At 43.3% G+C, this 13,056-nt stretch overlaps 1 protein-coding gene across 11 annotated transcripts in view; it reads right to left on the bottom strand.

The window, feature by feature from the left end:
* Positions 1 to 12,637, bottom strand: part of phf21ab (PHD finger protein 21Ab) — a 29,815-nt gene extending 17,178 nt beyond the window's left edge. For 5 of the 11 annotated variants that reach the window (XM_048256774.1, XM_048256763.1, XM_048256773.1 and 2 more), the window contains exons 1-5: positions 7,486 to 7,610; positions 3,893 to 3,991; positions 2,913 to 2,945; positions 2,563 to 2,628; positions 469 to 633 (exon numbers count right to left, since the gene is read on the bottom strand). In XM_048256774.1, coding sequence (XP_048112731.1) covers positions 469 to 633; positions 2,563 to 2,628; positions 2,913 to 2,945; positions 3,893 to 3,991; positions 7,486 to 7,542 — 420 coding nt within the window. In that variant the 5' untranslated portion in view covers positions 7,543 to 7,610. Of the gene's footprint in view, positions 1 to 468; positions 634 to 2,562; positions 2,629 to 2,912; positions 2,946 to 3,892; positions 3,992 to 5,165; positions 5,177 to 7,441; positions 7,611 to 11,895; positions 12,067 to 12,140; positions 12,234 to 12,404 lie in introns of those variants that run through there. The other 6 variants (XM_048256766.1, XM_048256767.1, XM_048256770.1 and 3 more) reach the window with 6 other exon arrangements.
* Between the last annotated feature and the right edge of the window lie 419 nt (positions 12,638 to 13,056).

The following is a 13,056-nucleotide window of genomic DNA, read 5'->3' as shown; positions in this document are numbered from 1 at the left end:
CTACAGAGAGAAAAACGGAACAGGAGTGTTAGAACATCTACAGAGCGAGAAAAACAGACAGAGAGAACAGGGGTATTAGAACCTGCTGTACCCCTGTATTCTTTGTGTGTGTGTGTGTGTGTGTGCCTGCTGTACCCTGGTGTTGTGTGTGTGTGTGTGTGTGTGTGTGTGTGTGTGTGTGTGTGTGTGTGTGTGTGTATGTATGTATGTCTGTGTGTACCTACTGTACCCTTGTGTTCTCTGTGTGTGTGTGCGTGTGTGTGTGTGTGTGTGTGTGTGTGTGTGTGTGTGTGTGTGTACCTGCTGTACCCCTGTGTTCTGTGTGTGTGCGTGTATGCATGTATGTATGTATGTCTCTGTGTAAGTGTGTACCTGCTGTACCCCTGTGTTCTGTGTGTGTGTGTGTGTGTGTGCCTGCTGTACCCCGGTGTTATGAGTATGTGTGTGTGTGTGTGTGTGTATGTGTACCTGCTGTACCCCGGTGTTATGAGTGGTGGGGGGCTGCTGAGCCTGTGTGGTGGACAGCTGGAGCAGGTGCTTGGTGTCGGCCATCTGTGTGGCCTGCAGCTGCAGCTTCAGCTCGGGCTCCTGCTTCACCAGCAGGTCCTTCCTCAGCTGCTCCACCACCTTTTTCTGAGAGGAAATAAAAACTGCATTAGAGCAGGGAGAGGCACTAGAGTAGCAACAACATGGCCCGTCGTTAACGCCCTCCAACCCCCTACACAGGAAGAGAGGGAGGAGGAAGGATAGAGGGAGGAGGAGGAGAACCTAGGGAGGAGAATGGACAACAGTGGGAGGACGGGGAGAGATGGACAAGGAGAAGAGACGAGGAGGAGTAGAGGAGAGGGAGGAGGAAGAACTCTTCATTAACATTCCGCTCACAGAGCTCCCCCTCTCAACCTACTGGAGCCACAGAACACCTCAGGTCTACACAGAGTTACAGCCCTTTTATCTTTTACACACACACACACACACACACACCTCTGGCCACTCTACATCTGTTCTAAGGCCAGCATCGACTCGTCCAGACCAAGGTGAAACTCACTGTCCGTGTTCTGAGGCTCACTGATAACGAAGCTACTATCCATTATCTCCAAGAGATGATCTTCACTTTTGGTTTCTCAGAAATGCAGTTGGCTTTGTGAATTACCCAGTCAGATTGTGCCCCTCCCTTCAGTGTTCCTCCTCACAAGCACTGTGTTGATTGGCTGGGATTATCTGTGGCTTGGTCCCAGTCATTATGTTATTGTCCACTCAGAGCTGGGACTGTATGACAACGATTTTCTGAGCACTGACACTGAATCAACACTGAACAAACAGTTTGAGGTTGTTTGAGCTGAATTTGACAGGAAGTACATGGGGTATAATTGCATACTAACCCTTTAACTCTCTGAAGTACATAATCTGGTTTCATAAACAGGAGGACACTTTCTCTAGTGGAAATGTCTCTAGCAAATGCTCACTCTGACTGACTGCTATGCCAGGCCCCATAAGGCCAATCACTCCAGAAAAAAAAGTTATTTATATACAAACTTTAAACAGACTTTTTAGATTTAATAGTAGCTATTCCTTGCTAACTTTAACAAAATATAAGCCCACAAATCCCAAAGTTAATTGTTTTATGTAGAAATACTGCCGTCTACGAGTTCAAAAAGTATGTTTTTGGAACCAACAAACATGTCTGAGCATGCGCACCTCACATCAGGCAGTGGCAGTCCACACCAGACACACACTGGCTAACAGACATATGCTGTTCCAGTTGCTAGGAGACAGCATACTTAGGGGATGGAGGCTTCCGTTTTCCTACGGAATGCCAGCACAGAACCGTATGTGGGCAGGGCCACGGTGTGACAGTGGGTCGCCTGCCGTCAGTACACAACAGCAGTCTCAAAAATGAGTGAGCGCCCGTGCGTCAACACACAAGTGTACTTAGCAGCAGTTTATTCTACAGGACCCATACAGCTCTGTAGAGTGTAATAAGAAGCATGTTACTCAACAGGACCCATACAGCTCTGTAGAGTGTAATAAGAAGGTTACTCAACAGGACCCATACAGCTCTGTAGAGTGTAATAAGAAGCATGTTACTCAACAGGACCCATACAGCTCTGTAGAGTGTAATAAGAAGCATGTTATTCAACAGGACCTATACAGCTCTGCAGAGTGTAATAAGAAGCATGTTACTCAAAAGGACCTATACAGCTTTGCAGAGTTTAAAAAGTGACACGTTAGTCACCATAGCAACAACATTTGCATGAGGCTTATTTGAATGAGGTTTTCCATAGAACTAGCTCAGACTCCTACACTGACCTAGTGTGATGACTTTCAGCAGAGTCTAACGGGTCTGAAGTTCCCCTCACAGAAGTTCTCTATCAGTATTTCTCACCTGTGCTCACCTGCTTCTCACTCACCCGTCTCTCTCTCAGATTGACCTGTTTCTCACTCACTCACCTGTTTCTCTGTCAGACTCACCTGTTTCTCACAGAAGCTCTCTATCAGTTTCTCAGTTGTTCTCAGCTGTTTCTCACTCAGAGCAGAGCTCACCAGTTTCTCGGTCAGACTCACCTGTTTCTCACTCAGAGCGGTTATCTTGGCCTGGAGTTCATGGAGTTGTTTCTTCAAATCGGCATTCTGAATAGCAAACACAGTAGCACGGTCACACACACATATTCACACCTCACTTTGTTATTGTAAAATAGCATAAGGGTGAACGTAAATGGTCACACAAACATATTCACACCTCACTTTTTATTGTAAAATAGCATCAGGATGAACGGAAATTCAGCAACTATGCATTCTGGCATTCACTGTGTAAAGTATCATAATTGTAGTAAACATGATGAATGAGTCAGTTTATAGTTTGGTGTGAAAACATTTGCCATTCTAACTACTACTGTAGACACTTTAATCATTACCTGAGGATCTTGTTTCATCTGAGCAACCAGTTTCTATGAGGGGAAAATGGAGAATTAACATGTTAAGACACTGAAACAGACCCATTGGTACATTAGACACATTCATTTTTACCTCCTCTGAAATTGATAAAATTCAATGCTAAGTCCAAGTCAACAAACATTACAGCTGAAACAGTGACATCTGCAGGCCAACAACTGAACTGCAGTCAAGTGCACCTGTCCCACACAGAGAGCTCAATATTAAATCACCTGCCTCACAGTAGATATGAGGGACATAAGGCCATCTAACACACATCAGATTCTTTGATGCATTTAACAGAAGCTTGGAGGAATTTAAAAACTGTTATATCCACTGCCTCCACATGCCCTATGATGGCTGGCTCAGTTGATACCACACAGAGGGTATTTCCATTCTCATACTCCATTTGGATATCACAGTATAGATGCCCTCTCTGTGGGGTATCAGAGTATGAAGAACCAACATGCTAACTGGCGTCTTTTGTCAATATTGTTGGTGATCTTGTGCTGAGAAAAGTTTCTTAAATCTTCGGACCAACAACAAATATGCAGTGCATAACCTAGACGCTAGTGGGAATGGCGCTGCGTTTACCTGGACGCTAGTGGGAATGACGATGTGTTTACCTGGACGCTAATGGGAATGATGCTGCGTTTACCTGGACGCTAGTGGGAATAATGCTGTGTACTCACCTGTCCTTCGCAGGAATATATACCATCAAAATTAATTTGAAGATGACACTGAGTAGTTGTTCATATGAACATACCTCAAAAAGTGGCCTAACATGGCCTTAATAGTCTATTTCAAAGAATAATGTTAACATATCTACGGGGGATTAATAACATGGTCATACAGTAACAGGTAAGAGGAATCCAACACTGAAATGGTGTGAGAAAAGGTTTGAGGACTCCAACACAGCAATGGTGTGAGAGAAAGCTCAAGTGAAAAACGGACTCCTCCCCACCTGGTGAACTTGTATTTCAACTTTCAGCGCCTCCTGTAATGTTTGTAATTCCATCATTGATCCACTCAGCTGGTCTGAGAGTCCAAGAATACGGTCAGCCTGTGGAGAGAGGAGAGGATAGAATAGAGAAGAGATCAGCAGCTGGAACTGAATTAGGACAGGTCCACTCCACTAGTATGTAGAACCCAGGAGAACTATACCCCAGTCCAGTTTGTATCTAGGGCTGCCGGTGATGGCCACACTTAAAGCAAACATTTTATAAATATACAGCTCTGAAAAAATTAAGAGACCACTGCACATTTTTCTGATGTCATCCTACGGTTGCTGAGTGACATTCGAATGAGTTGACTGTCATATTCAAATTTGCAGTGGTCTCGTAATTTAAATAAGACCCATCAACTCATTAGATTGCACTCAGAGTGATGCGGTGCGGTGGGACGTTTGAGCACACAGGGAGTGGAGACAACACAACGAGTTCCCAGTCCATCAGCTACAGGGGGCAGGTAGGTGGGACAAAACCAAAGAACCTCAAACCCTGACCTTGACCTGACGTTTGTGTGTGACTTCTAAAAATCCCCACCATATTTTACTGTAGATGATCAGAACAGGAGGCCTATGTGTTGCTTTTGCAAAGATGACTCGACTTTAAAAGTCTTTCGCACTTAGTTGGTCAATGTTGTATAGTCATATTTAAATGCCCACTGTATTCCAATAAATAAAACATTACAGACAGTAGCTAAGATCAGGCACTTGAATGTGTCATGCATCAGACATCATATATAAGCACAAATGCCACCGCTGTAAACACATGGAGCAAGTGTACATCTTCATGTACATTCAGTATCTCCTCTTTCACAAAGGAGCAGACAACAGAGAAAAGGTAAAGTTCAGAAAATAATTTACCTGAGATTACTTTAAGATTATGAGTCATGAAAAATTAACAGAGAAGCTTGAAGAACATAAAATCTTGTTATAAAAAGTTCATCAAGTGCATTTGATCTTGCAAAGAAAGCATCTGAGAAGAGATCTGAAACTAGCTGCAGCGGGGGCCTTTTATGTCATCCAGAAGTTGGCTCCAGAGCTAAACCGCACAGCAGCTAGCATTGTAAGTCACTTCAGCATTTAGTATGGCAGTATATTAGCAACCCATGTTTCTTCAGTGATCTGAGGCGCCCAGCAGGTGTGGGATGCTGAAATAGGACTGAGAGGTGCCGTCCTTTTTAGTGATTTATGAAACCAACAGTAGAGCTTTAAAGTCAATTCTATGACTTACTGGAAGCCAGTTTAAAGTGTTGGAGTGATGTGGTCAATTCCATTTCATTTAGTAAGAATTCCATCAGCTGCATGTTGTACCATCTGTTGCTGTTTGATGGTCTTTTTAGGATGATACTGTACGTAAACTGGCCACTGCAGTAGTCAACCCAGCCAAGATTGAGCTTTTGTAAATTTCGTTTCGACTTAACTAGCTGCGTTTTTTTAAGTTAGAACAAAGCCGATTCAGTCAACCTATTGCTTTCAAATTGCTGTTCAAATTGTTCACACAAGACTGGCGTTTATAAAGAGCAAGGCTTTTAAACAGTTATTTTGTGTCAAGATGATTAGCAATCCAGTCTCTCAATGTTTTTCCCAAATTAAATGATTTCAGGTTATGCTGCTGCTTCCGAAATGCTACATTAGTTTCAAAACAGACACTGAGGTGTGGTGGTTGTGATAAGGGAAGCATTTGGCCGTATGAGGAACAAGAAGGCAGACCCTGCACCTCCCCTCAGAAAAAGAGAGAGCACAGCTACAATAGAGGCCATCACACCTGGCCTAGAGCACAGCTACAATAGAGGCCATTACACCTGGCCGAGAGCACAGCTACAATAGAGGCCATCACACCTGGCCAAAGCACAAAGTACAACAGAGGCGATCACACCTGGCCTAGAGCACAAAGTACAACAGAGGCTATCAGCCAAGAGCACAAGTGTGTGCAATACAGGCAATCACACCTGGCTGAGAGCACCGCTACAACAGAGGCCATCACACCAGGGGGGTATTCCATCAACCTCGCTAAAGGCCAAACCTGGCTTATTTCAATAAGTCTTGCTAATTTTAGTGAGAATTCCGTTCCATTAATGAGGTTATGGGAGTTGAATCCCAGCTTGGTAACTATGGGAATTTATGCCACAGAACTAACCTGCTCCGTATCAGGTTAACTTTCAAGCTAAATTAAGCTGTGTGGCAAAAAAAACAATCAGTCGGAAAACGAGACCAAAAAGATGGTTCCGTCCACCTGTGCTTTCGTCACAGGCCTATACATGTTTTTTCCGACAGTGTCACCAAGCATGGATTTACACATTCACTAGCTCCAAAGAATTTATGAAGATTATGCGACTTAAAATGTTTTAACTTCACATGCGTGTGGTTCTAGGAATCTTGCTACTCTGCGTCATTTACGTTCAGTGGTGGTGTAACGTGCAGCGAGACGGCATACCACAGCAATTACATTCTTGCGTCTTCACAGGTTCGCTTCCCATATGAAGTATTAAGGCTACATAGCCTTAATAAAGAAATGGCATCATCACCTTGATAATGCCATTTTTAGTTATACTCGTTAATGAAAGACATATGTCTACTGTTGATAAAGGGTCATGCACATTTGGTAGGCTGTTCAGTGACAGTAATATGCTTTGCCAGTGGGCTATATTATATCTGATGCAAGCCAAAGAATAATTCTGTAGCCTGTAGGGCTATAGGCAGCTAATAATTAAAACTGCTTCATGTGTAGACGATGGTTCATGAATGTCAAATCAACTGTGTGCTACACAGATTAAATACTTGGCGTCAATGACAAATTGAAAGCCATTGCATTTCAGATAATTATATTTCAAACACTTTTGGACTTATGGGAGACAATAAGCTATAATATTGATACTAATTTATTTTATGACCACCTACACCTAGACAATAATTTGAAGTGAACTATTTTAATCTAAGAACGTAGGCTATAGATAGTTTTGAATATATGCCAAAGTTGTTTTTGAGTTGATACTATTTATTCATTCACTTGTTTTGTTCAAGCATAGACTGTATAGTCTGTGTTCAAGAGTGAAGCCAATCAAACTCACAATTGATTTTAAACCATTAGCATTGTTGTTTTAAATGTATGCTTTCATTATTCTCCAATTTCTGTAGGCAATCTATTTTTTTCTCTCGATGTTAAATTTGATGACTTTCGATGAAAATCCTGTAGATGGCATTTGCCAAATCGAACAGAAATCGTACAGTATTGTCTTAATTTTACGACATATATTCTCTTTTCGTCAATCTACTGTTTTGGTCTACTGTTCTACCTCGTGCACGAGCAGAGATGAAGCTGACCTAAACCTCGCTTGAATAAACGAGGCCAAGATGCCGCTAGCTTGAGTTAATGGAACGGCTTCAGCCCTTTAGTGAAAGTCTACGCTAGTTCAAGCCAGGCCATTTCTGTTAAGCGCCGCCTTCATTAGGGAGGTTGATGGAATACCCCCCTGGTCGAGAGCACAGCTACAACAGAGGCCATCACACCTGGCCGAGAGCACAGCTTTAGTAGAGGCCATCACAGGACTCACCACTTTGCCAAGTGCGTGGGCTTCTCTCTCCAGCTCCCTGCAAAACAGCAAACACATTAGCAGCCATCAGACTGGGACTGGGACACAAACACAGTGTTGAGCTGAAATACTGGACTGCCGTCAGGGTTCACACTCCTTTTCATTTCATTCAACATTTCAAAACTCATCCTTGCTTTTTTATGACCTGAAATGACATCTCCATGATCCTTCAAATGCTACAAGCGCACAATTTATTCTTTATATACAGATTGGGCCTAATTAAACCTCACATGCTACAAGTGCACACACTTTCATCCTTTAAAGTACATACTGTATTGTGCCTAATTAAACCTCACATGCTACAAGTGAAAACACTCTTATGACCACCGCTAGCGTAGCGTTTCTTCAGGATCCCCCAGTAAATTTGTGTCAACGATTCCCGGGACACTGAAAGACCGGGCTGCACGGAACTTGGTGGGCAATGTAGCCCCACAAAGATGGCACGGAACCATTGTTCTTCGTTTTAATCCGTTGCCCACCCGCTGCAACGGGTGCCCCGAAAAGAGGGTAGGCCGGACATAGTTTTCTGTGAATATCTCAAGAACTGTAGGGCGAGGATGACCAAATTATTTTAGTATATTGGTCTCCAGGGGCCAAGTCAACACATCCCATATCCACTCATTTGAGGTGTAGCCACAGCTAGTTAAAAATGAAAAGGCAAAAACCAGGCGTTGTAATCACAGGTATCTTTGGCTGACAGGTTCAAAACTGCATTAAATTTCGATCTGAATTCCGATCATGGGGGGTGATATCAGCTACACACACACACAAACGCACGCACGCACGCAACACACACACACACACACACACACACAGAACACATGCGCACACGCACACACACGCACACGCACATAAACACACTCACACGCACATAAAAATGGCAAGCAAGCATATGCACATTACACCTAGACAGGTCACAAAATTAAATGTCATGACTTCTCCTAAACTTTCAGTGAATTTACATAGTTTCAGGACTTCCTGGAATGGAAAAATGAGATTCCAGAATTTCTATGACATTTTCAGTATTTTCAGGACCATGGGAACCCAGGTCTACCCACACACACTACAGTGTGTTAGACTGCAAGAAATCTACCAGACACATAGAGTGACACACACACACACACAATAACACACTGGGGTGGCTATACAACTCAGAACTCACACTCTCCTGCACCGGCCAGTCCTAGACAGGACACAGCTCAACTGGACACGTCCCCCATCCCACCTGCCCAACACCATGCCACCTGCCCAACACTATCCCACCCTAAATACCACCTGCCCAACACCAGCCCACCCTAAATGCCACCTGCCCAACACTATCCCACCCTAAATGCCACCTGCCCAACACCATCCCACCCTAAATGCCACCTGCCCAACACTATCCCACCCTAAATGCCACCTGCCCAACACTATCCCACCTGCCCAACACCATCCCACCCTAAATGCCACCTGCCCAACACTATCCCACCCTAAATGCCACCTGCCCAACACCATCCCACCCTAAATGCCACCTGCCCAACACTATCCCACCCTAAATGCCACCTGCCCAACACCATCCCACCCTAAATGCCACCTGCCCAACACCATCCCATCTGCCCAAAATCATCCCACCATAAATGCCACCTGCCCAACAATATCCCACCCTAAACACCACCTGCCCAACACCATCCCACCCTAAATCCCACCTGCCCAAAATCATCCCACCCTTAATGCCACCTGTCCAACACCATCCCACCCTAAATGCCACCTGCCCAACATCACCCCCCAAAAGGCTTGGCTAACTGCAAACTCCCAACATCCCGAGCTAACACGGTTCTAACACTTTGAGTAAATTCAGCTCCACATAATCCCCCAAGTATGTAAAACTCATCTTGCTGTCTGTGTTCTAAAGCTCATCTTGCTGTCTGTGTGCTAACTCATCTAAGTGTGTGTATACTAACTCATACAGTCCTGCTATGTACATGACAAACAAACACAGTGGCTCAGACCAAACCATACTTTTAACGAACCAATCAACTGTTGTATAAGGTTCAGGAGTAAGAGAGGAAGGGATGGAATTTGATTTGGTGTTGAGCTCAAATATCGACAAACTTTCATCTGAATCGCAAACTGTACTTTTAAAACCCAACTCGCATGGGAAGAAAATTCAGCTTTGAATGGCATTACGTTTGTTTGTCAGGCTCTAGATAATGCCTCCTCCAGTGAGCTGCAGTTGGACTACAGTTAGGTGGCTTGTCTCCACATTACATAAGTCAGATGCTTCTGATTAAGCTCATCAAACTAATTCAGACAACTGGAATAAGATTTGTCTCAGATGGATGTTAGCCCTCTGACACAGCCTAACCCTCTGAGGGTCTGCACCCTAACCCTGTAGCCAATGATACAGCCTAAATCTTAAAGGTGCTCTAAGCGATGCTGGGTAACGTCACTTCTGTTGACTTTCAAACAAAACAGAGAGCTAGCGCGCTACTTCCTCCCCCTCCCTCCCGTGCTGCTCCCGTGCAATTGAAACTCTCCTAAACGCGCATCTCGTCTGTGAACAGTTTGTTATACTTTTATGGGCTAGGTTTGCCCAGGTTGTTTTTGTTGCCGTTTTTGGAGCCTGGGCTGTCTACAGAGATGGCTTTTTGTTACAGTGTATTCAGGACACTAGCGGTTGGTTAAGTGGTTTGCAGTAAGTGACATAAAATGTTTCAGCCTAAAAAACACGTGGCATCGCTTAGAGCACCTTTAATGTTCTGCACCCTAACTCTGTAGCCAATGATACAGCCAACCTCTTAATGTTCATACATTAAGTGCCATGGCATCTGCGGCCCAGGCATGGGCAGTGGGTATGGTCAGTCTGCACTCATCTTTCATTTCCATTTCAGAAAAGAGGCATCCGAAACGTTAGCACAGAAAAGGGATCTTAGCAGGACACTCAGTTAACAGTGTGTTCAAAAAATGCCACAAATAACATACAAGTTTGTTGGACATTGCTACTCATAACTTAAATGTCAGTTGCTCAGCAATGCCACTCATGACCTGTGAGCACATTTAGGTCAGTGCAATACTGTGAAAAATACAAAAAGAGGGAGGGAGGGTGAGAGAGAGAGAGAGTACAGGGGCCATTTCTTCATAGGCTACATTTCAAATGGTAATCTGGAAAAGGCCTGGGCTAGATCATAGCAGAGTATTATCTGAATAATACCTAGGAGCTAGTTCCAGGTGCCCCTAAAAACACCACAGTATTTTTACGGGAAAATCTGACATAAATCTGTCTAATGGTACAACTCCTCTGCATAATATATATTTAAACCCAGTTGTTTAACCAGTTTTTGGCATTTTACTATTTTTCCGAGCACATAAATCTAATAATGTGCTTTAGTAATAACTGAAGCAACAATGAGGCCTTCACAAACAGACTTTCCAGAACTAAATATTTTTTCTTAGACAGACGAGTTTGGGTTGGTCGCTATCTGTAAACAGCCCCTTCCGACGTAACCCAGGGACGGTGTCAATGCCAAGGCAACCAAAGAGCATTTCATGTCTTCCTATGCTGGTCTGGACCATCGATTCAGTTAGATGCATAGGTTAGATGGCAACATCACTGGTTGTTGGATCCAAGTAACAGGTAGGACCGAAAAACAATGGGCGCGTCCGAAATGTAAGGGTGGTCTAAATTCCTCCCCAGTCAAGTGCATTTTTTTTTAACCTGCATCATAAAAGCAAAACTTCTTCCGTGGGGTGACAAACAAAGAACTAATCGAAAGTAACGATAGTTATCGTCTCAAACAAATAATTTCATGTTAGTGAGATTCTAGCATAATTTTATCCTGAGTGAGTATGGCAGCGTTGCAAGGATATGATAGGGAAAAGTTCACTTGATAGGCCTTGTGTGCCAAAAATCTGTGACAATACCGTAAACCTTGATATGCTGTTGATTTCTCTAAACATTTGGATACATATGAAATGTAATCAAACTGATATTCCTACGTACTCAACTTTTAAGTAACAGACCAAGCTCAACCTCCGCACACCTAACGTTACTTCTTAGCTATGTAGCTGGCGCACGTTTGCTTCGCTCTATGAGAATCTGCAGGTTCCATAGCTACTCTCGCTAGTTGTTGGTGCAAGCTAGCTAATGTTACGTCCCCCTAGCTGGTAGCAAAAAATCAGAAGTGGATGAAGAATTGATGAACGTCTGAAAAGACTGAAAATGTGTTCTTTAAGATTATAGAAACAAACCAGAATACAGCGTGATAGAGTCACCACGAAGTTCATTTATGGAATCCGGATAACTGTATAACTCCATACCCAGGGTTAGTAGTGATAACTAACGTTAGCCAGCTTTCCGAGCAACCTTACAAGCTTTTAGTAAGCTAATATTACCTCGCTGGTTCTAGCCAGTGAGCTAACCAGAAACAGCTAGCCAGCTAGCTTGCTAATATTGTCAGTTAGCAGGCTACAGCCTATTGAAGCCGCACAGAAAACTGTTACTGGTAACTGTTACTAAAGCTAGCTCTCGAGCTAGCAAAAGATAAGAACACCCGTTGCACTCCATCACAACAACCTCTACACTCATGTAAAGCCGCATCGCTGAATTTCTTAGCTTACGGATCATCATGATCACGTACATGAAGCTGATGGTGGCAAGTTAGAATCGGCCCATTTGCTCTACGCTCGCTGTCCTCCAATAACCATTGCACTTAGAAATACCACTCAACTCCTAGAATAACGATAAATGAACAAAAACTGTAGCCATCAGCCGGTTTTGTCCTCCTTGCGACTACGATGCCTTAAATGAATAAACGCTATAGTGTCTGTTAACGATCAAAGTTTCGAAACAATGGAGATAAAAGTTCTTATAATAATAAAAAAAGATCCCAAGGTGCACTTACCCTCCTCTACTCACTTGAGCAGTAGTCCTTCTCTCCTCACAAATTATTTAAATAAATATTTTCAAACACCCCAAATCGGTACAGGATACCCGGTACAATTACTACCCTAACTATTTCATAAGCCTACATTGGATACCATCCAGTTTGTCTGTTTTATTTCTTAATTTGTTTAAATTGAATTTGTGTAAAAAAAAAGAGAGAAACTGAGATACAAAACAAGAACTCTTCTTCAATCTCATTCACCACAGCCACAGCACAAAAATGATCAATGCGCGCAGGAAGAGGGAGAGGAAGGGGGGTAAGAAAACTGTAGTGTAAAAAGAGTATTTTATCCTCATAACACGTCCATTCAACTATAAACTAACACAATGCGTGTGAAAGTGAGTGTATGTGTTGAAAGCCGACTTTGAGAACAGAAAGAAAATATGTTTTACAACAGAACTACTTTTTTGTGACGGTGCGGCGAATTTATTTCACTTTGCCTAAGGAACAGTGGTACTACGCCTTCCATTGCCTAGGGAAAAAACCCGGATGTAAACTCGGTGAAACTCATCTGGAGAGAAGTAGAATGCGAACTCAGTGCAACTCAAGAAGTACGTCCGCAAGGCAATCCATCGATTCAACCACTTTGTCTCTCCCCGCAATTCGTATT

Source organism: Alosa alosa, chromosome 11 (assembly GCF_017589495.1).
Source record: "Alosa alosa isolate M-15738 ecotype Scorff River chromosome 11, AALO_Geno_1.1, whole genome shotgun sequence".
NCBI classification, from domain to species: Eukaryota; Metazoa; Chordata; class Actinopteri; order Clupeiformes; family Clupeidae; genus Alosa; species Alosa alosa.
This window is presented reverse-complemented; position numbering and strand designations above follow the sequence as displayed.